The following is a 23,883-nucleotide window of genomic DNA, read 5'->3' as shown; positions in this document are numbered from 1 at the left end:
TTGGGTAGTAGATCAGTATTTATCCCAGGTATGCAAATGGACTTTGGGCTCCCATCCAACAATGAGATGCACTCTCACCCTGAACTCTTGGGGGAGGGTCTAGGCCCTACCCTGGATGAAATGACAGACTGTGGACACCCCCATGGAGGGCCTCACCGTCCCTGGGAAAATGAGGGGATATTGGGGGAGTTGGTGGAGGGCACGGGAGGAGGGGAGGGAAAGAGAGGGACCTGGAATTGACATGTGAAGCAACCTTGTTTCTAATTTAAATTACAAAAAAAAAAAAAACCAAGACATTTAAGTCACATTTTAACTATTTTGTGCATGTGTATCCATGTAGAAGTTAAATAACTTTCCAGAGTTGGTTCCCTCCTTCCTTCCACTGTTTCCAGAAATCAGGCAAACTCAGGTTGTCCAACCTATTAGCAAACATCTTTATGTACTGAGCCTGGCTCAATTTGAAAGTTTTTTTTTGTTTTTTTGAGACAGGGTTTCTCTGTATTGTTTTGGAGGCTGTCCTGTAGACCGGGCTGGCCTCAAACTCAGAGATATGCCTGCCTCTGCCTTCCAGTGTGTGATTAAAGACGTGTACCACCAATGCCCCCCCCCCTTTTTTTAAAGTCAAACCCAAAACAAAAAATGACCACAGAAAACTGAGGCTGTGTCCCACATACATAAAGCCCAGATAAAGCAAAGCACCAGGCTCTCACCCCATCTCAACTATAGATGTCTAAGCAGAGAACCACTGATGTTCAACCTCCAGCCTCCACAGGCACTTGCACATGTGTCTACAACATAAGCAAGGGTATACATTCATAAAAATAAAGACAAAAAACTTTGCCTCAGTACAGGAACCTTGATTCAGAAACATGGCTAGATATTTATTCTTAGCCTGAAGGAACAGACTTTAGTAACAAGCAGAATACAACATACCTGTAGATTGGCCAGGACACAGCAGCAGTAAGCTCTGAACACTAAAGGAAACAACCTTGGCTAAGAGAAAGACGGCCCCATACCAAACAGTTTCTAATCCCTTAAAGATGTAAACAAAGTTGGGGCTGGAGAGATGATTCAATGAAGAGCAAGGGTGGCTCTTCTAGAGGACCCAGGTTTGATTCCCAGTACCCACAAAGCAAGTTAATCTGTAACACCCTTTTCTGGCTTGCACAAATGGTACAAGGCATACATGTAGGGAAAAACACACACATAAAGTACTTTCAGACTTTTTGAGATCAAAGACAGCTTGGTCTAAAGAGTAATGGGACACGCTGTTAGAAACCCTGTCTGGGGAGGTTGGGGTAACCACCCCGAAACAAAATGACTGCAGAAAGACAACAAACTATACAGACTTATAAGTTCATAAGCAGTTTATTCCAAACGAATCATTCTATAATTACAGAAATATGAATGTTATTTGGCTTGGCCATGTATTTAATAAATCATATAATCAGTAAGAAATGTACAAAGCTACACAAAATAGCTTAGTAATTAAAACTAGACTGATACAGTCTGTAAGATCTCTTTCAGAGCACTGTAAATATTTATAAACTATGTTTTTTAAGTGAGTTAAAGAAAGGATGCTTTAAGGCTTCTCTGAGAGTAATTCTTTTGGCTGGATCATACTCCAACATTTTCCCAATGAGGTCAAAAAGCAGCTCATGTTCAGTATCCTTAGACAGCATAAACTCCTGAAACAGAGAGAAATGTCTTACCATCTGTTATACATAAAAAACAGGAGGAAACTCTTCAGAATCATGGATGCCAGGTTACTGGGCCTCCTTTTCTAAGCCACCATTAAAATGTTTCTAGAGAGAAGGTGGTAGAGTGGGGAATAAGACAGGTACAAACAACAGTGCACACTGGTAATCCAAGCACTGGGAGGCTAATGGGATTCCGAGGCTAACCTGGACTGCATATTAATATAATAGCAAGACTCTGTCTCAAACAGCAAAAAGCAAAACTAGGAGGAATGAAGGTCAACAGTAGACTATTAGGGCCTGGGCTCAGTCTCTACCCTCCAAAAGTGAGGGGAAAGTGGGAACACGAGTCCATGCAAGCTTACCTTCAGAGGTTTACAGCGCCGTGAAACATATCTGCCAGCAGAACTGTGTTCATCCCAATCTAATCTATCGTGATGGAAATATTTACGTTTCCTAAAACAGTTAAACATTCACATTTACCATGTTGACCTCCCCATGTTTAAGATATCTAGCAAAGATGAACTACTGTACTTTTCTAGATTAAATCTTTTTCTAGAGTTCCTAGAACTAGCCAAGCAACAGAACTAAGTTATTTACCATCAATAAATAATTTAATATGCTGTTTAAGTGAAAAAGAAAGTTCCAGTTTTGTTTATAATTCTGATCAGAATCCAGCGGCACTAAAAGGGACATGACTCAATTAGAAAATTAAAACATACCTGGTTTTCTGTATCATGTGCTTTGGTAGTGGTCCAAGAATCCTTTCCATCATTGCTAAATGTTCCCTGCTATCATGAGTCTAAAAAAAAAAAAAAAAAAACCAAAACAAAAACCACTTGTTAACCAATGATATTTATACACCATGCTCCATTCTATTATCCAGTACTTTCTGTTCAGTCCAGCTGTTCAGAAGCCACAAGATAGCATAATAACATCAAAGCCTGAAGCTTGCCAGTGTTAAATGGTTTATGACAACTGTATACAAGATCTGTAAAGCTACCTAAATTACTTATAACTAGAAAAAAACATTATTGTGTAAATGTATTCTTTGAATTAAAGTAGTTATTTATACAAACAAGTACTTTTTAAAATGCAAAGTCACTAGAATCCATTGTCACTTACTGGAAAAACAGTAAATCCAAGATAATATTCAATGAGAATACATCCTATACTCCAGACATCACATGGTTGAGACCATCCTAGGGCTGCAAAGCAAAGCACAATCAATGTCAGGGGAGAAACTTCAATATTTCTGAAAAACGTTTTAGCATATAATTAAAAAATAAGTCACATTAGCAAAACTGTCAAGTTCTCAACTTAGCGAGATGCCCTGCCTTAACTGTAAGATGCTTGCTTTAATCTTACATTCTGACTTTTGTTCACAACACCCCAGGAGCATTAGACTACACCAGCCTCACAGACACACTTTGGTGCATGGTACATAATACATTTTTCAAAGCAGACTCTGGATAGTAGCTCATATTAGTCTTGAGAAGGATTTCCTGATTCAGCCTTCAGGTGCCAAGATCATAGACACATCACATCTGGGTTGTCTGGATAGTTACAACACAATCTCATTTTTAAAGGCTAAGCCACTTCTTGGCTCCACAGCTGTTTAGTTAAGATTTCAAGGTTTTTGTTTTTTAAAGAGGATCTCAGTATGTGGCCCAGACTAGCTTCTAACTCAAGGAATCTACCATGTGTAGCAATTTGAAGATACTTAACATAAATTCTAACACTTTTTTTTTTTGGTGATAATTCTGGGTACTAGGCTAAGGGCCTTGGCAAGTTAGGCAAGAGCTGTACATTCCCTAGTCACAAAAGTCATACAAATAATACCCAAAACTATACATGTAATACTGGCTACAATAAAGCAATATGGACTGTTTAAACATAACAAGTACTGACCTAAAATAACTTCAGGTGCTCTATAATGTCTTGTAGATACCAGTGTACTGTGATGTTCATCATCGTATGTCGCACTTCCAAAGTCAACAACTTTAATATCTGGATTTATTACGGTACGTTCATCACGTTTCTGAAAATCATGTGACAAGTTATAAAGGCAAACTGTTGAAACAAAGTATTCACTAGTACCATAACAATGTCATAAGGACTTACCATCTTGGGATTATAAGCCTCTGTGTAGTCAGACTGAACAAATAAGATGTTTTCAGGCTTTAAGTCTGTGTGAGTCAATTTATTACTGTGCAAAACTAGAAAGAAGTACAAAGAGTTATTACTATAGTCCCAAATATCAAAGCAACAAAAACAGATGCCTATAATCTCAGCACATAACAAAACATGATAATACAAGTTAAGATTTGTTGCATTAAAAAATCTTCACACCCAGGTGTTTCGGCAGGGTCTAACATAGTATTCCAGGCTGTCCTTGAATCAGATACAAAACCATAAGCATCCTTATAACTCTGACCTTTTTGTCATCTACTAATGGCTAGAATTACAAGCATGCACCACCATGCCTAGTTTATATGGCACTAGAGAGCAAACCCAAGGCTATGTACATGTGAAGCAAGCACTCTACAAACTAAAGACATTCCTAGCTTTCCATGCCTGATAATACTATTCAAGGAATTAAACACTAAAGACCTATTATCAACTAAATCTTATTTCATACTTAATCATTTCTCTCCTCTAGAGATTGAACCTAAGGGTGTACATGGCAAGTCACTGCCCAAACTATACAGTATACTACCAATTAGTCATCAGATGTACCTTAAGTCTTTTGAACTTTTTTTTTTTTGGTTTTTCAAGACAGGGTTTCTCTGTATTGTTTTGGAGGCTGTCCTGGAACTCACTTTGTAGACCGGGCTGGCCTCGAACTCAGAGATCCGCCTGCCTCTGCCTCCCAAGTGCTGGGATTAAAGGCGTGCGCCACCGACGCCCGGCTTAACTCTTTTGAACTTTTTAGATAGGGTTTCTTGATATAGCCCTGGATATCCTCAACTCACTGTAAACCAGATTGGCCTCAAACTCAAGAGATCCTCCTGCCTCTTTACTCTTGAATACTGGAAATAAGGCATGTGCCACATCATTTTTAACACATTCCTAACAAGCTTTCAATCTTTTTACAACATTGCAATCTCCCCACCCCCCAAAATCTGTACTCTCAGGCCAGGCTTTTAAAGTCCATATTAAAATTCATTTTTCCACCAGGCGTTGGTGGCGCACGCCTTTGATCCCAGCACTTGGGAGGCAGAGGCAGGCGGATCTCTGTGAGTTCGAGGCCAGCCTGGTCTACAAAGTGAGTTCCAGGACAGCCTCCAAAACAATACAGAGAAACCCTGTCTCGGAAAACCAGAAAAAAAAAATTCATTTTTCTATCTTCTGTGGTGATGGGGACAGAAAAAAAAGTTGCAAACTATACAGCCCCTACCTCCACTAGGTTCTCTTTGTTTTTTTGTTGACAGGGTTTCTCTGCATTTCTTTGGAGGCTGTCCTGGAACTCACTCTGTAGACAAGACTGGCCTCGAACTCAAGAGATCCACCTGCCTCTGCCTCCCAAGTGCTGGGATTAAAGGCATGCACCACCACCACCCAGCCTAGGTTCTCATTTTTATTTAAAGATTTATTACATATACAGTGTTCTGTCTGCATGTATGCCTGCACACCAGAAGAGGGCACCATTATAGATGGTTGTGAGCCACCATTTGGTTGCTGGGAATTGAACTCATAATCTCTGGAAGAACAGCCAGAGCTCTTTTTATTTTTTTATTTTTTTTGGTTTTCCGAGACAGGGTTTCTCTGTGGCTTTGGAGGCTGTCCTGGAACTAGCTCTTGTAGACCAGGCTGGCCTCGAACTCACAGAGATCCGCCTGCCTCTGCCTCCCGAGTGCTGGGACTAAAGGCTTGTGCCACCAACGCCCGGCTAGCCAGTGCTCTTAACCTCTGAGCCGCCATCATCTCTCCAGCCCCAAATATCAGAGGATGGGGGGGGTGTCTTTTTTTTTTTTTTTTTGGAGACAGGTTTCTCTGGCTTTGAGGCTGTCCTTGAACTAGCTCTTGTAAATCAGGCTAGTCTTGAACTCAGAAATCTGCCTGCCTCTGCTTCCTGAGTGCTGGGACTAAATGCATACACCACCACTGCTCAGCTATAAAGATCCAAATTACTCTGAAATTAGTCTCACAAGTTTGAGAAGGTGTGCCAAGAACTTACAATTTACAGATCTGCAGATTTGATATGCCATCTTCCTAATATGATCCAGTCGAAATGGCAGGAAACCATTTTCCTTAATGAAGTCATAAGTACTAAGACCCAGAAGCTCAAACACAATGCAAACGTGACCACGATGCTCGAACCACTCCAACATCTGGACACAGCGGCTATAAACATGAAAAATAACTCATTAGAGCTTACAATTCAAACCTTTCTGAAACAACTTCCCATGTTTTAATTTGATACTTACAAAGTACTGTGGGGATCTGTTGTATTTAAGTGCTCCAGAACCTGTATTTCTGATCGAGCTGCTTCACAGTATCTATCCACATTTTTTACTATTTTTACTGCTACATGTCTACCGCCCCTGTTAGAGAGAATAAAAACTCTAAATTAAAAAGGTGATATCCAACATGGGGTCCAGTGGCATATGCCTTTAATCCCAAGCACTCTGGAGGCAGAGGCAGTAGGATGGGAGTTTGAGGCCAGCCTGGTCTATAGAGTTCTAAGATAGCCAGGGCTATATAGAGAGGCACTGTCTCAAAAAGAAAAAAAGATACTGCAACTTTTAAACCTAAGCAACACAAATAACCTTTCACTGTAATAGAATCAGTAATTCTTTTTTTTTTTTTTTTGGTTTTTCGAGACAGGGTTTCTCTGTATTGTTTTGGAGGCTGTAGGTCCAGCCTGGCCTCGAACTCACAGATTCGCCTGCCTCTGCCTCCCGAGTGCTGGGATTAAAGGCGTGAGCCACCAGCGCCCGGCTAGAATCAGTAATTCTACCATCAGTAGATAACAATGACTTTAACTGTATGTATCACAACTCGTGAGTTAACCTTTGTTCCTTTACCTAAAGAATATTATGCAAGAACAGTCTAGGTTAATATGATGTTGAGATAGCACTACCTAAATCTACTTCCTAAGACTCAAAACAAATGTAGTTACTTTTTTCTTATGATGCTCACCCAAGTCAAGTACTATCTCAAATACTCCTCCAAGTTTTCATAAAAGTTGACGACTTACAGCTTCTTCCAACTCAACTCATTTAGAAAAGTTTCTGCTATTCCCAGGGCAGGACATCTATAGCTAATCAATAAAAGTGGTTGTTCTGTATAAAAAAGGCCCCATATCTTATAGTTTGGGTTGTGAGCCTAGCCTTTAATGGCTGAGCCATCTCTTATCCCAGGATGAAACACAAACGTTTCATTTATTCAGGAGGAAGAAAAAAATAAAAAGCTGCCAAAACAAACAAAAACCCCACAAAAACAAATCTACGACTAAAAGCATTACTTGGGGGCTGAAGGATTGCTCAGCAGTTAACAGCATGTGCCGTTCTTATAGAAATCCAGAGCTCAATTTCCAGTACCCCACAATGGGCAGCTCACAACCACCTGTAGGGACACCTTCTTCTAGCCCCTAACTCATATTCATGCATGGTGCACACAAACAATTAGAAATCTGAAAACATTACCAGCATGCTGAATCCCTGGGTCTGACTACCAACAACAGCATGAGTTGAGGGTTTGATGGACATAAATACCTACACCTGTGACTCCCACCTACAAGAGTCATCATCAGTCCTGACTGTCACCAGAACTCATTATGACTTTCTTTAAAGCAAAACCAAGTCTCTCTCCTTACACCCTTTGGTGCTGCTGGGAACTAAGCTTTCTGTCCCCCTCCCCCAGTCAGGGGGCTGAGTATTACTTAGTTGGCTTTGCTTAAGAAGTACTAGAGGCAAAAAAAAAAAAAAAAAAAAAAAAAGTAGAAGAAAAAAGCCAGGCATTGGTGGTGTACACCTTTAATCCCAGCACTTGGGAGGCAGAGGCAGGTGGATCTCTGTGAGTTTGAGGCCAGCCTGATCTACAGAGCAAGTTCCAGGACAGCCTCCAAAACAATACAGAGAAACCCTGTCTTGAGGAAAAAAAAGTACTGGTGTTATGGTATACACCTTTGATCCCAGCACTCAAGGAAATAGGATTTCTGTTGAGTTCCAGGCCTGCACAGTAAGACCCTAAGCTCAGAACTATCAAATAATAGGAAAGCACCTTTACCTATGAATTTCTTATACATAAGTCAAAAGACCCAGGCCAAAAGGTTAAATGGCTATCAGCTAAACCAATTCTCTACAAAGAACTCAATTTAATCTTCTTGAAACTTACACTTTATGATCGATGCACTCCACAACTTTTCCAAAAGCACCTTCACCTAAAGTATTAACAATTTCATCTAAAAGAGAGAAACAAATTTCACTCAGAACAAGAAGTAGAAACAATGTACTTAAATGCTATCAATGCAGATTACTCTAGGTGATTCTACAAATTTTCTGATCACTAATTATTTATCATCCATCATCATCCAAAAACATACAGCTATTCTTAGAACTGATTTCATTCTCAGGCTAATTTCATTTACTTGATTTACTGCTCTGGAATTTCTGTACAACAAATATTAAAACTTTAAAGAAAGCAAAGACACAATCCCCTCCCACCAAAAGAAATGAAAACAAAAGAACAGAAAGAACAAAGATTTCCAAATCCCTGAAATCTTAATCTATATGTACATATAGATTATGCTATCTGAAAAGTTAATAAGTGTTGAAAAATATTCTATACATCTTGCACTTAGTACGTCTCCACTCTGACAGATCAGGTGACCCTCCTCATCATCCTCTACACTCCTGGTTCTTTTCCTTCGGTGACTCTTCTGGAAACGTCAAGTGGGCGGCACCAAGATCATCCAGCCAATCAATATACCCGAGTGAATTCAGGGCAGAATACGAAATTCATTCAGCGGGGAGATATTCAGGAATTCAGATACACGCCAGGCCACACAAACGGTTGGCAGGAGCAATTTCAAATTCAGTCCCCAGAAATTCACAGGGCACATAGTTTATGTTAACAGGAGAAAAACATGGCAAGGAACAGATTTTCAGATAAGATGCTCAAAATGGTAATGCAACAAAACATAAACACAATTGTTTTTCTTTTAAAAAATTGCTTATCTGTAGCATTCACTGAAACATATTTTAAGTTTCTAGTGTCCTAATTTAATGCTACAAAACTGTAGAATACATTTATTTGTAGTACACCGTGGCCAAATTAAGATTCCCTTACTAAGAAAATCAGTATTAAAACAGTAAAACCATAGTCCTAATTTTGGGAGGAAAAAAGATTTGGTATATAACATTATAGCATTTAAAATGTCATCTGATATGATTCCCAAATTAATACACAAACCATTAAGTTCAAATCTGTAGTTTGTTTAATGAGAAAAAGATTACAGAACAGGTTAAATTCATAACTAACCCTCACAAAATACCTACTTCTTCGTGATAAACTGACTGAACTTACAAAATAAGATTTCTTAAAACAGCATTAAGAAAATCTTTGAATACCTTGTTACCCCCTCTACTAATATATTGGCAATCAGTAGCTAACATTAATCTATTACAGAACTAAATATACATTGTTTTCATGATTTCCTATGCAGTGCACAAATACTGAAAGACTATTCCTGCAAGCTAGAGCTGTAGTGTGTAATTATCCTCATTTTTTTTCAAACACAAATTTGCTTCTTGTTCTCCATAGGAAATAAAAAGTGCTCATACCCCAAGTGAACGATGATGGGAAGTACGGTGGTGAACCCTGTGGTTACTTTTGTAGCTGCTCCCTCCACTTCTACCAGAGGACTTGCTACTATGATTCTGATATCTGCTTTCATGCTCTCCATAGTAATAGCCTGGCTCACATCCCATGTAATCATTCCTGTATTCATCGATGTAGCGTCGACTATGATACTCTCTCTCATTTATGGATCTGCTTCCCAGATAATAGCTACAAGAGACAAGTTTAACTTATACAAAAACAACAACAAAAAACTCAACACTGAATTCCCAAGTTCTCTTTGCAGTGTAAGGACTGAACTTGAGGCCTTTGCCAAAGTTAAGTATTCTATCATTAAACTAAAGTCCTTCAGTAATCCCTTGATTATTCAAGTTAGTGATATCAGTTAAATGGCCCCCAGGGCTGCATGCATGAAAGGCAAACATTCTACATCTGGCTACACAGTCCCAGGCCAAAAGTGTATTTTTTTTCTGGCTACACAGTTCTAGCTGTCCTGGGACTCACTGTATAAGCCAGGCTGACCTTGAACTCAAGAGATCCACCTGCTTCTGCCTCTGGTATTAAAGGCTTAGACTTTATTTTCCACGCCTTGTTAAGATGTAGTTTTCTTTTTTTTTAGATTTATTTATTTATTACATATACAGTGTTCTGCCTACGTATCAGAAGAGGGTACCAGATTGAATTGTAGATGGTTGTGAGCCACCATGTGGTTGCTGGGAATTGAACTCAGGAAGAGCAGTCAGTGCTCTTAACCTCTGAGCCATCTCTCCAGTCCCAAGATGTAGTTTTAATAGGGCAGTACTTATGAATGCAGGAGAGGGCACCAGGTGCCCAAGAGCTGGAGTTACATACAGGTGATAGTGGTAGTGTGCCTGCTGGGACCAAACTATCCCCTGCAAAAGCTCTAACAAGCCATTCCCAGCCCTTAACAGCCCTTCTTACCTATCGGTTGTTCTGGAGTGAGTATATTTGCATCGCTTATGCTCTCGACCACTGCTGTGTGATCTCTTTTGTCTTTTATGACTGCTGCTGTTCCACCACGGTCCATAATCCCAATCTCTTTCATTCCAGTCAGGATAGTAAGTTCTCTTTAAATGCCTCATTCTACAAAAAAGACAAAATTTCCCTAGTTAATTGGATTTCTGTGTTTAGTAAAAGCTTTCTTTGCAAATTCACACTAAATTTTTTTGGTTCCTTCCCCTAAGGTCTATGTTACTTCTATGATTCGATCGGTATCTATCTATCTATCTATCTATCTATCTATCTATCTATCTATCTATCTATCTTCTATCGACCAAGCTGGCCTTGACCTCAGAGAGCTGCCTGCCTGTCTCTGCCTCTGGAGTACTGGTATTAAAGGCATTATCATGCCCAGCATTGACCTTTCTTTCTTTTGTTTTTTGAGACACTGTTTCTCTGTATTATTTTGGAGACTGTCCTGGAACTCACTCTGTAGACCAGGCTGGCCTCAAACTCAGAGATTCACCTGCCTCTGCCTCCCAGGTGCTGGGATTAAAGGCATCAACCACCACTGCCAGGCTTGACCTTTCATTTTAAATCCAAGTTCTGAAATTATTGTTAAGTATCTGAAAAAATCATATAAAATTATTGCTTGTCTCAGATTCTGGAATCTGAATTTTATTCAGATCTTCTACCTTGTTCTCACCACGCCCAAATTTATAAAAGTAGAAAAAGAGATTTCTATATAAGTTATGGAAAATTTTTACCAGCCAACCTTCCAGAAGCACAAATTACAGGTTCACATGATTCAGTTCATACCAGGAACAAATCTCCCTCAATACAACAGCAACTAACCCTAACTAATTTTTTTAAATTTTGTATCTGTTTAGACGTTACCGTAAGTTTGTTACAAAGGCAGTAAAAATGCTGTCTGGCAGATAACCTCATTTTCAAATGCTCCTTCAAATAAATGTCTGTGGTGTCTGCTGGAATGTTGACTAGCAAAGTGAGACAGGAAAAACATGGAAATATGGGAGCCCGAGAAGGAAAAAGGTTCCTTATGAGTGTATGCGGAACTGGTCTGTCTTATGCTGAGTCAGCATACTTCAGGCATCACTAACAAGGCCAATTAACTTACAGGGCTGTCCGTGACGACGACGAAAAACTGTTTACTTAGAATGGAGATGATCCATACTGGTAAGGGCACCCTCTCCTGTTCCCTAAAGGTAAACAATGTCCCTTAAAGAGTAAATTGTACAGCTCATGTTCACAAAGGAAAAAAAGTATTAACTTTTAACACTGTTACAAAGTACACCCTTTGAGCCGGGCGTTGGTGGCGCACGCCTTTAATCCCAGCACTCGGGAGGCAGAGGCAGGCGGATCTCTGTGAGTTCGAGGCCAGCCTGGTCTACAGAGTGAGTTCCAGGACAGCCTCCAAAGCCACAGAGAAACCCTGTCTCGAAAAACCAAAAAAAAAAAAAAAAAAAAAAAAAACCCAAAGTACACCCTTTGAGCCCTGTTTAAAACAAAAAGGATTTCACAATCTCGGGATCCACCTAAATCCTAAGCCCATTTTTGTAAGAGCAATTTTTAATCTGACAAGCGCTGTCCCTGTGCTTTACTCTTCTGGACGCGTTCTGTTTAACTAGTAAGCTCAGCTTTGCTTTATACTGGCTGCCTCTGAATCCTTTTCTTCGTCGAAGCCGGGCTTTGCCTTGGTGGAAGTCTCCAAGCTGTCCCCATAGCGCCCACCGCCGACAGGATCACATCAGCTTGTGGGTCCCGCCTGGGTAACAAAAGACCTCTGGCTTCAAATTAACCAAAGAAAACCAGCACCCAAACTGTGTAGTGCCACCTCTGTCCTCGGGCTCCTAAATCTGCTTCCTTCGCCACCACGGGGAGCAGAACCGCTCCTGCGAGCAGCGAGGCGCCGGCCGCGCCCTGGCGGCGCCATTCCGCCGGGCGAGCGCGGGCGGCCTTCGCCACCGCCATCTTAGGTGCGGCCGCTGTCGCCAGGCCTGGCAGCCGGGCCGCCCTCGCTCACGACGTCCCGGCGGCGGACACCGTCCCCAACACCAGCCAGAAACCGGAGATCCGCAGGGCTGAGCAGAGGCCGCGGCGTGTGGCTCTGCCCCGAAGGGCCGAAGCGGGGTCGACGCGCAGACACCCAGAGAAGTCAAAGGAGCAGGCGGCGGGCCGCGCCAGGACACCAGGGGGCCCCGACAGACACTGCGTCTTACCTTTCCGCAGAGACTCCAACCTCGGGCGCAAAGCTCGCAAGGCGACGGTGAAAGGGCACAACGACCGCGACGAGCTCCCTGCACAAAATGGAGACCACAGCCGCAGCGCAAGATTCTTCTCGAAAACACTGGTGACGTGAAGGGGCGGGGCCTTCCCTGCCCTGAGTGCGCATGCGCGGGTCCGTCCCGAGAGGGTAGGGGAGGTCAGGAAGGTGTAGGTGGTGGCCATACTGGTGAGGTTTCCTGAGAATTCTAAACATAGTTTCCTGCTCACAAAAAACAAAAAAAAGTCTGACTCTGCGAACACCAGAAACAAGGAAAGCGAGAGAAGCAAGGTGAAAAGTAGCACTTGCTCTGATTGCAACTTTTTTTTTTTGGTTTTTCGAGACAGGCTTTCTCTGTATCGTTTTGGAGGCTGTCCTGGAATCCCGGACCTGGCTCTGTACACCAGGCTGGCCTCGAACTCACAGAGATCTGCCTGCCTCTGCCTCCCGAGTGTTGGGATTAAAGGCGTGTGCCGCCACCGCCCCACTTCCCACAAGCTTTTTTGTTTAGTTGGTTCTTGTTCTCATTGCTCCGTGTGTTTTGGTTTGTTGTCATTCCCTGCCCCCCCAACCTTTTTTTTGTTTTGTTTTGTTTTTTGTTTTTTTTGTTTTTCGAGACAGGGTTTCTCTGTGGCTTTGGAGGCTGTCCTGGAACTAGATTTTGTAAACTAGGCCGGTCTTGAACTCACAAAGATCCGCCTGCCTCTGCCTCCGGAGTGCTGGGATTAAAGGCGTGCGCCACCACCGCCCAGCTACCTTAATTTATTTTTATGTGTATGGAATTTTGCCTGCCCATGTGCCCACAGAGGGTATAATCTTCTAGGACTAGAATTACAGATAGTTGTGAGCCACCTGTGAGTCCTGGGATTGAGCCCAGGTGGGCGGAAGAAAGGTCAGTGCACTTAACCACTGAGCCATCTCTCCAGCCCCCCCACCTTGTTTTTAAATTCAGTCCAAGACCCTGTCTGAAGAATTGACCCATTTAGGGTAGGTCTCCTCAAACCAATCAAGACACTGTCACAGATATGCCCAGAGCTTTGTTTCCATGTGATTATAAATATTCTGGGCAGTGGTGGCCCACACCTTTAATTCCAGCCCTCAGGAGGGAGAGGCAGGAAGATCTCTGAGTTCAAGACCAGCCTGGTCTACAAAGGAGGTCCAGGACAGTCAGGGCTGTACAGGGAAGCCAGAAAAAACTTCCCCCTAAACTCCTTAAGTTTACCTTTTGTCCCATATATATCTCTGTTCCAGCAGATTTCCAATCAATTAAAGACTACAAACTGCTCCAACTGCTACTATCATGTCCCTAGCCCTAGATGGTCTCACAGAGCCTGGACAGTGACTGAAACAGCCTGTTCCTCCCAGCCTTGGCCAACATTCCAGCTTTTTGGGTCCCCAACAATGATGGCCCAATGTCAGTGGGAAGTAGTCATAGGTGATTAAATCATCACTTACCATTCATTTATTATCAACAAAAGGGTTGGGATGTTATGTTCCAAACCCAGGCCAAATGGCTGAGGTGCTTACTTAACATATCCAAGTGGATCTAGCCCCCAGGTTCTCCTAGGATTCCTCAGTTCCTACCTGCTACAGGGTGATTCACATACTCCACCCTCTATACTGAACTCTCCAGCCTAGGGGCTGGGCTGCCCCTCCCCCAAGGCTCTTCCCTAGAGCCTTTTGGCTACCTGTCCTTTGTACCTGTGGTCTCCTGGCTGCTACACTCGGTTCCCCTCTCTTTTCCCCTCTCCATCATGGACCAACTCAGTCTGGTCATGTCCACTCTGGGCTCTCCCAGATGTCCCTGCCTCTACCTTTTTTTGTGTAGTAAGCTTTCTCCTTCACCACACTTGGAGCAGTCATGTCCTCTCCTTTCGTTTTTATTTCTTCTTTTCATTCAACCAGCTGCCTGTTGCCTTGATGGAGCCCTTGAACAATGAGCCAAATGAGCTCCCTCTGTGAGCTGCTTATCTGGTGTTTTGTCACAGTACCCAGAGAAGTCACTGTGTTGTTGACTTTGTTCTAGAAGTGCATCACCTTTATTACTACAATCTGTACAATTTGTGTGTGTGTGACAAAGTTTCACTCGTATAGCCCACAATGACCTTGAAAGACCCTGGCCCAGTCTAAACAGGCAGCTGAGGCTTATGGAAAATTCCGTTTCCCCCACAGCTGAATAGTCATTGTTATCAGAAGGGAGCTCAGCTCAAGGTCCTCATGGCTGAATAGTCATTGCTATCAGAAGGGAACTCTGCCCAGGGACACAGGTGTCTGCATAGCCAGCCCAGCAGGGTTGAGCAAGCACAGAGACCAATTGTTCTTCAGATAGGGCCAAGGCCGAAACTTGAGTTCCAAGAAAAACCTCTATTTGCCCGCGCTCTGAGCCCTAGCCTCATTTAAATTGCCCAATCAGGGTCCTGTTACTAGGCTTCTCGCTTCTGTATTGCGCTTTTTGCTATAAAAGAACCCCTGAGTCCCCAGCTCGGGGCGCTCAGCCCCCCCCCCCAGACTGAGACGCCCGGGTACCCGTGTGTAAATAAAGCCTCTTGCTGTTGCATCCAAGCTCGTGGTCTCGTTGTTCCTTGGGTTCGGGTCTCCCTCCCGTGAAAGTACCCCGTCTGGGGTCTTTCAACCTGAACTCTCTATATAGATCAGGTTGTCCTCAAATTTGTGGAGATCCTACTGGCTCTGCTTCTCCTGTACTGGATTACAGGTATGCACCACCTCAGAAGAAGAAGAAAGGAATTCATATTCTGAATCTTGATTATCACAGTGCCTATATTAGACCCACAGTGGGCGCTAATACTCTCTATTATCTTCTCAGCTATAAGTGGACAACCATCGTTATAAGAAGACTTTTCCCATTTCTTTTTCTTTTGGACAAAGATCACTATGTAGCCTTGGTTGAACTAGAATTCTCTATGTAAACCAGGCTGGCCCTGAACTCATTCTGTTTCCAGAAAAATGGGAGTAAAGCTGTGTGAAACCACTCCAGAATAAGTTCTTTTTTGTTTTTCGAGACAGGGTTTTTCTGTGGCTTTGGAGGCTGTCCTGGAACTCGCTCTGTAGACCAGGCTGGCCTCGAACTCACAGAGATCCGCCTGCCTCTGCCTCCCGAGTGCTGGGATTAAAGGCGTGCGCCACCAATGCCCGGCTCAGAATAAGTTCTTAAGAACCAAAAAGTCAATGTGTTTTTAAAAGTTGGTAACTAAATGTGCAATCACAGCATTAGGGAGACAAAAGATGGAGAGGAAGCCAGCCTGGGCAAGCTGCCAACATCATTTCAGAACCACTCACCACCCAAAGACACAACAAAAACCCCAACTGCTGCCATAGAAGGGCAGACTGGCTGGCTTTCCACCCACATCCTTAGCAGGGTCCTCCTCCATCCTGTCTTCAGTTAGCATTTGCTTTGTAGCCCAGCCAGGCCTCAAATCCATGATCCTGCCTCAGCCTTACAAGTGCTGGGATTATAGGCATGTGCTACCTTAACAGGCCAGCTTTCCTCCTCCTATCTGCAGGAAGTGAATACTGAAGGGAAAACAGGACTTCTAGAAAATAGATTAGAATGGCTGTAGTATGTAATTTGGGTGTTCAAAAAGTGCCTGCATCTGAGATCAACATTTAAAAATGAGTACTCACATGTAATACAAACAAGGCAGTGCTTTGTATTTAAATTAAACATATTGAACAACAGTAGGGTTGCAGAATATGCTCAGGACTGAGGGGTGACGTGATAGGTCTCCTAGATGGACATCATCACTGTAAACACCAGAAGGACCACAGTCTCTGACATAATCAGAACTGGACAAACCACAATGGGTGTGTTCCAGCGAAGAGTTTGCTAAGGATCTCTCCAGGCCTTTTTTTTTTTTTTTTGGTTTTTCGAGACAGGGTTTCTCTGTGGCTTTGGAGGCTGTCCTGGAACTTGCTTGGTAGTCCAGGCTGGTCTCGAACTCGCAGAGATCCGCCTGCCTCTGCCTCCCGAGTGCTGGGATTAAAGGCGTGCGCCACCAACGCCCGGCTTTGTCCAGGGCTATTATTATAGCTACTGCGCAAATGGATTGGCATGGATAGTTATGTCCTTAATGTGCACATCATTAAGAGGTCTGTATGTCTTCTCATTGACTGGTAGCTTCTCCAGTTCATCCAAAGTCTCCAGACCATCTATTACCCTGAAAGAGAAACAATGCAGTATGTGAAACTTTTCTCAGCTGGAAATACAAAGTATCTATAGCAAGTATAGTCTCCAGTCTGATGATGTGGCCACAGGATTGTGCCTCCTGGACACAAGTGGCAAAAGGAAGCCTCAAGGTCAGTCCCATCCACGAAGTCACCAAAATTCGATGTATTATAAAAAAGCATTTTCCCAGGCCGGGCGTTGGTGGCGCACGCCTTTAATCCCAGCACTCGGGAGGCAGAGGCAGGCGGATCTCTGTGAGTTCGAGACCAGCCTGGACTAGACTTTTTAACCTACATTTTCAGGCCATTTTCGTGCATTTCCACTAAGATATAAAAGAACATGGGAACAGTCAGGCTTACTGGCACATGCCTTTAATCCCAGCCTGTAGGAAGAAGTGGTAAAGGCAAGCAGATCTCTGTGAGTTCAAGGCCACCCTGTACTACAGAGTGAATTCCAGGTTGGCTGGGGCTCCACAGGGAGCCCTTATCTCAAATAAGCAAACAAAACCACAAGCAAAGCACACAGAGAAGAAGTCTAGGAAGGATGACAAGGACTGCGCCTTTTAGATTTACTCCTACATTAAGACAATTAAGTTCCGTAAATTATCTTCTTATCTGTATGAAAAACAGAGAACTTGGGAAATTCTGAGCTTCAGTACAAAGGGGCAAGTAGACTTGAAGGGTCCAGGATCTAGAACATGAGGTCCTTAGGAAACCACAGAAAGTTTACATGTGTCTTTCCAGAAAAAATGTGTGTACAGATACAACTTCAAGTAGTTTAAGGGGGCTGGAGAGCGGTTCATTGGTTGAGGGCACTGGCTGCTCTTGCAGAGGCCCAGGGTTTGGTTCCCAGCACCCACCTGGCATCTTACAGTTGTCTGTGAATAGCTCTTGTTCCAAGAGGCCCAAAACCCTGCCGGACCCCTGCAGGCACCAGGCTGCATATGGTGGACATAAGCTCAAACATCAAATAAATAACAAATAAATTTGAAAAAAAAACCTAAAAACCAAGTAGTCTATAAACCCAAGACTAAGCTTTACAGTTTTGTTTAAAATTTGGTAAGATAAACCGGGAATTGGTGGCTCATGCCTTTAATCCCAGCACTCAGGAGGCAGAGGCAGGTGGATCTTTGTGAGTTCGAGGCCAGCCTGGTCTACAGATGGAATCCTAGGACAACCTCCAAAGCCACAGAGAAACCCTGTCTCAAAAAATAAAACAAAACAAAAAAACCAAACAAACAAAAAATGAAGAGACTCAACTGTCAGCATGCAGACATGACTAGATGCCCTCAGTCTAGTGCGCTAGTATATGCTAAGCATTTGGAACACAAGCAAACAGTGGGGAACTCTAGTTTTCAACCTAACTTAACAACCAAACCACTAAATGAAAGTCTAGCCATACATGGTAACTTACAACTGTCATTATCTCACAACAGGGAAAGCTGAAACAGGAGGAACATGAGTTAAAACTTAAATAAATCCCAGTACTCCAGAGCCATTTTTTTATTATTGAGCATGATAAATACATGTTGAGTGAGTAAATTTCACCTCCCATTGAATTATAAAAGCAACTTTAAGTATTTATAATGCAAAGTTCAGCAGAAACTGCCAACTGATCCTAGGATCAGTTTTCACTCTGGCACACTTTACTGATGGCCCAATCCACCCAGCTGAAAAACACCATTTACTCTCCCTTATAGGTAAGGTGTGGCCACACGGTCAAGTTCTAGATCTTCTGGGAAAGTTCTTTATTTTCAACTCTTTAAAAAGTATGTTTGTTTATCTATCGTGTGCTGTTATGGATGTGTGGAGAGGCCAGAGGATCTCTGTGGAGTGGGTTCTCTCCTTTCGTGGGCTCCCGGGGTCAGGCACAGGTTGTCAGGTTTGCACACATTACAGACAAGTGCTTTCTTTACCTGTTCAACCACCTCGCCAGTGGAAAGGTGTTTAAATTTAGGCTCTTGGTCAGCAAGAATCTTTAGTTTTCCTCCTTTGCCTGACACATGTTCTGACTAGCTGTGCTGCCTGGATAACCATGAGGTGAGCCTGAAAGTGAAAACCAATGATGGCTGAAAAGCGAGAGGTGCGGGGGACACTGGTGACAGTCACCATGCTAGTCCATTTCCTGTAAGTCACTATTTTCAGATACTCTGCTTGCTGTTAAATGTTATTCTTAATGAAAACATATGTCACTATTAATTTGCACAACATACCTAAGCAATTCTTTGGTTCCTCTAAAACAAAATAAGGAAAATAAAGCTCAGATAGTGTGTATCTTCCTCAGGGTAAGCTGATAACTGGTGGGTCTAAAGTCCAGGTATTTTAGCCGTCCAACCAGTCTTTCTAGTACACTGATGTGCCGAAGAAAGAGATGACTGAACACTCACTTTCCAAATACTGTGTATTTCATGTCCAGATGTGGTTGCTTGCCATAGGTGATGAAGAACTGAGATCCATTGGTATTTGGTCCATTATTAGCCATAGATACAACACCTCTAACGTTGTGCTAAAAAAGACAAACCAATGTATTATTTTTTTTAAAGATTTATTTATTTACTTATGTAGACAATGTTCTGCCTGCATGTATGCCTGCAGACCAGAAGAGGGCACCATATCTCATTAGAGATGGTTATGAGCCATCATGTGGGTGCTGGGAAATGAACTCAGGACCTCTGGAAGAGCAGCCAGTGCTCTCAACCATTGAGCCATCTCTCCAGCCCCCAAGGTATTCTTTAACTTTGCTGTCAACTGCAAATTCCAAATGCAGACTGAAATATTCTCTACCTTCCCAATATTCACGGCCCAAGAAATGGTTTAGCTGGCTTCTCTCTCCTACTATTAATCAAATGTGAAGGTCATGTATTATCTTTATCCCTGATAGCTTGAACATGATTTGCTTATATAATCACATATCTCCCAATCAATTTCATTTTCATTTTGGAGAAGTAGTCACAAACACATTTATTTCTATCAATGTATAACAGAAAAAATCCTTACATTTGTATTAAAGAATAGTGTGCTTGAATGAAGAAATGATCAGGCAACAAAACCCAAGTCCACCAAATCTCTTCTTGCATACTGAACTCTGTGATAGTTTCTTTTTTCTTTTTGAGACAGGTTTTCTCTGTATTGTTTTGGAGACTGTCCTGGAACTAGCTCTGTAGACCAGGCTGGCCTCGAACTCACAGAGATCCTAAAGGCGTGCGCCACCAACGCCCGGCCTGTGATAGTTTCTTGATCTGTTGAATTACTTGGACTAGTTCTGGGGTCTGTTCAAAATGCAGATGTGCCAGGTAGTGGTGTATGCCTTTAATCCCAGCACTTGGGAGGCAGAGACAGTAGATTTTGGTGAGTTTGAGGCCAGCCTGATCTACACAGTGAGTTCGAGGACAGGCTCTAAAGCTACAGAGAAACATTGTCTTAGGAAAGAAAAAAAGGAAACAAACAAAAAAACCTCACCACCAGCGCCAACAAAAAACACAGATGCTCACAAGGGTCAGTCAAGCAGATTGAAAATGACAACTGGGAGAGATGGAGTCTGATAAGTCAACAGTGTTATCTCTTGCCCAAGGATTTTTTTTAATGATCATAGAGAATGCATCAATGAATCTTTCTCCTGTGGCCAGTCAATCATTTATTACCCCAGGACTGGAAGATCTAAGGAAGGTCTCACCTAGCTCTAATATTATCAATACTACTAGTTTACAACACGTGGTATATAAGTATTGAAAGTATCTCACAAAGATAAGTCTGAGTTGTGCCACATAGTGGTACCCAGTAGAAAACAGCAAAACACATAACTAACCACTGGTCACTCTAGCATTAGCTGTTCATCAGGTGACACTCGCTAGAAAAGTTACATCAAACTAGCTCATCATTATCTCTGTGGGAGATGACTACTAGTCAGGTGTGGTGGCACATGCCTCAGCACAAGGGAGTTGAGGGAGGAGGAGTTCTAGTTTGAGACCAGCCTGAGTCACACAGTACAAAGACTGCAGTATGAGCCAGGGGGTGATGATCGCACACCTTTAATCCCAGCATGCAGGAGGCAGAGAAAGGCAGATCTCTGTGTGTTCAAGACCAGCCTGGTCTACAAAGCTACACGAGAAAAACTGTCTCACTTCTCCTCCCCCAACCGCCCCTGAAAAAAAAGAAACAAAGACTGTCACTACTGAATATGCTAAAGTGTTTTCATTTGATCTTAATGGAATGTGTCTCTTGGAGTATATGTACAAGAGCTCCTCTGGCATATATAGCATATGAACCTTGACTACCCATCCTCAACTCTGGTGTGTAGCACAAGGGTCTCTTGTAGCCCTGGCTAGCCTCAAATTCATTATGCAGCTGAGACTGAATTTAGGACTCCTGATCCTCCTGCCACTCCCTCTCTAATGACAGGATTATAGGTATTAACACTACACCTTGTTCATGTAGCTCTCGGGATTAAGCCCAAGGCTTTCTGTCTGCTAGTCAAGCATTCTGTCAATAGAGCTATATCCCCAGATCAAGAAAAAGATATAGCTTTATTGTGGAATACTAATGTGTTACATTTGTTTATGCTGTGGAACATTTAATGATGCAAAGATGTGCTACATTCTTTTTTTTTTTCTAAAGATTTATTTATTTATTATGTATACAATGTTTTGCCTTGCATGTATGCTTGTTTACCCGAAGAGGGAACCAGATCTCATTACAGATGGCTGTGAGCCACCATGTGGCTGAACTCAGGACCTCTGGAAGAACAGTCAGTGCTCTTAATGTCTGAGCCATCTCTTCAGCCCCTGCTGCATTCTTTTTTTTTTTTTTTTTTTTTTTTTTGGTTTTACAAGACATGGTTTTGTTTTGGAGGCTGTCAGCCCAGCCTGGCCTCGAACTCACAGAGATCTACCTGCCTCTGCCTCCCGAGTGCTGGGATTAAAGGCGTGCGCCACCAACGCCCGGCCTCGTATTGCATTCTTTTATGTTGCATTTGTTTAACTCTGTGAAGCTGTGTTAGTAACTATGCCTCTCTAAAACACCTGATTGCCAAAATAAATAAATTAAATAAATAAAAATAAAAAACAAAAGGAAAAGAAAAAAAATTAGAAATTAAGCCTGGTGGTGGTGGTAGTACCCAGCATTCGGGAGACAGAGACAGGCAGATCTCTAAGTTTGAGGCCAGCCTGGTCTACAAAGTGAGTTCCAGGACAGCCTCCAAAGCTACAGAGAAACCCTGTCTCGAAAAACCAAAAAAAAAAAAAAAAAAAAAAAAAAAGTGTTCAAGTGTAACCAGAAACACAGGGATATACCTTTAGATATTCACTATATTCGTCCTCAAACTTCTTGCCCCAGATACTGCTGCCTCCCCTTCCAGTACCTGTATAGCAAGACAAGCAAATCAAAAGAAGCATCTAATTAGACTTCAATGGGGATTTCATTTCGAAAACGGGAGGCCTGCTTTGTACCATATATTTATTTATTTGTATGGTGGTAGGGATCCAATCCAGGGCAGTAAACATGCTAGGCAAGTGCACAGCCAAAGAGCTACATCTCCAGCAGCAGACCTCTTTAAAAACAAGTGTGTGTGTGTGTGTGTGTGTGTGTGTGTGTGAGAGAGAGAGAGAGAGAGAGAGAGAGAGAGAGAGAGAGAGAGAGAGAGAGGCTAAAGTTTGAACACAGGACTTCATGTATGTTACACAAGTGTTCTACCACTGAGTTATATATCTCCAGCATTCCATCTTTTTTTCTCTTTAATTAATATTTTGAGGTAGGGTTTCCTTAAGTTATCCTGGTGACCTTGAATTTATAACCCTCCTGTCTCAGTCTTCTAAGTATCTGAGATAACAGACCCACGTACCATCTAGCCTCTAGCATTTCTCCCAAACTAAAGATACAGACCAGAAAAATAAAATCCTCCCAACAAGGAGAAAACACCCCTCATTATACTGCCCATATTTTATAGCTGTGGGCTATTCCTTCCTTCTAAAAAATATCTTGCTGCAGGCTGGACCAAAACCAAGTACATTAAACTGAAAACAGGGACTAGAGAGATGGCTCAGCCGGTAAGAGCACTTGCTGAGCTGAACAAGGAGGACACCGATGAACGTCATAAACTGCATGGGGAAAGCCCACGAGGGCTGGACTGGCAACTGAGTAATGCTGGGAGCCGGAGAGGTGGTCTTCACCACACCAATGTTTGTCCAGTGCCAAATGCTCAGCCCTGAAGACACTTATACAAATAAACATACAGACTCAACAGGTTATACTCAGTAATATATATTTGTCTTAGGGTTACTATGCTGTCATGAAACACCATGACCAAAAACAACTTGGGGAGGAAAGGGTTTATTTCACTCACAGTTCCACAGAACAGTTCATCACCAAAGCAGTGAGGGCAGAACTCAAGCAGGGCAGGAACCTGGAGGCAGGAGCTCACGCAGAAAGCATGAAGGAGTTCTAACTGACTTGTTCCTTGTGGCTTGCTCAGCATGCTTTCATACAGATCCCAGGGCTACCAGCCCAGGGGTGGCCACATCCCACAATGGGCTTGGCCCTCCGGCATCAATCACTAAGAAAATGCCCTAAATGTTTGCTTACAACCTGATGTTATGAAGGCACTTCCTCAAGTGAGGCTCCCTCAGTGATTCTCAACCTTCCTAATGCTGCAACCCTTTAATACAGTTGTTGCGGTGACCCCAACCATAAACCTCTTTCATCGCTGCTTCATAACTGTGATTTTATTACTGTTATGAATTGTGATGTAAATATCTGTGTTTTCCAATGGTCTTGGGTGACCCCTGTGAAAGGAACCTCTGCTTTAGCTTGTGTAAAGTTGGCATAAAACAAGCCATGAAAATATGTACCTACAAATACATACATGCATGTATAGAAAGAGAGGCCATAAGTTTGAAGGAGATCAAGGGTGGGTACATGGGGGACTTTGGAGGGATGAAAGGAAAGGCAGTAATGTAGCAA

General features: G+C 42.6%; 2 protein-coding genes across 16 annotated transcripts in view; both read right to left on the bottom strand.

The window, feature by feature from the left end:
• Positions 1-1,352: 1,352 nt before the first annotated feature.
• Clk1 (CDC like kinase 1) lies at positions 1,353-12,851 on the bottom strand. Of its 3 annotated transcripts, XM_005070611.4 has the most exons (13): positions 12,704-12,851; positions 10,446-10,607; positions 9,488-9,713; positions 8,493-8,583; positions 8,040-8,106; positions 6,128-6,244; positions 5,878-6,044; positions 3,822-3,916; positions 3,609-3,738; positions 2,823-2,905; positions 2,420-2,499; positions 2,063-2,153; positions 1,353-1,688 (listed from the first exon to the last, which is right to left on the bottom strand). In XM_005070611.4, the coding sequence occupies exons 2-13, from the start codon at positions 10,604-10,606 to the stop codon at positions 1,542-1,544; spliced, it is 1,455 nt and encodes a 484-aa protein (XP_005070668.1). In that variant the 5' UTR covers position 10,607; positions 12,704-12,851; the 3' UTR covers positions 1,353-1,541. The 3 variants fall into 3 exon arrangements, with proteins under 3 accessions (XP_005070668.1, XP_021083108.2, XP_040609511.1); XM_021227449.2 differs by lacking the exons at positions 8,493-8,583; positions 9,488-9,713; positions 12,704-12,851 and having other exon boundaries at positions 10,446-10,573; XM_040753577.1 differs by lacking the exons at positions 8,493-8,583; positions 10,446-10,607; positions 12,704-12,851 and having other exon boundaries at positions 9,488-9,627.
• Positions 12,852-16,392: 3,541 nt separating this feature from the next.
• Ppil3 (peptidylprolyl isomerase like 3) overlaps positions 16,393-23,883 on the bottom strand; it is a 12,428-nt gene continuing 4,937 nt past the window's right edge. For all 13 annotated transcript variants that reach the window (XM_040753574.1, XM_040753564.1, XM_040753576.1 and 10 more), the window contains 3 exons: positions 22,218-22,285; positions 19,317-19,435; positions 16,393-16,922 (listed from right to left, as the gene is read on the bottom strand). In XM_040753574.1, the coding sequence (XP_040609508.1) occupies positions 16,796-16,922; positions 19,317-19,435; positions 22,218-22,285 (314 nt within the window). In that variant the 3' untranslated portion in view covers positions 16,393-16,795. The remainder of the gene's footprint in view (positions 16,923-19,316; positions 19,436-22,217; positions 22,286-23,883) is intronic.

Source organism: Mesocricetus auratus, unplaced genomic scaffold (assembly GCF_017639785.1).
Source record: "Mesocricetus auratus isolate SY011 unplaced genomic scaffold, BCM_Maur_2.0 Super-Scaffold_100010, whole genome shotgun sequence".
In the NCBI taxonomy this organism is placed as follows: Eukaryota; Metazoa; Chordata; class Mammalia; order Rodentia; family Cricetidae; genus Mesocricetus; species Mesocricetus auratus.
This window is presented reverse-complemented; position numbering and strand designations above follow the sequence as displayed.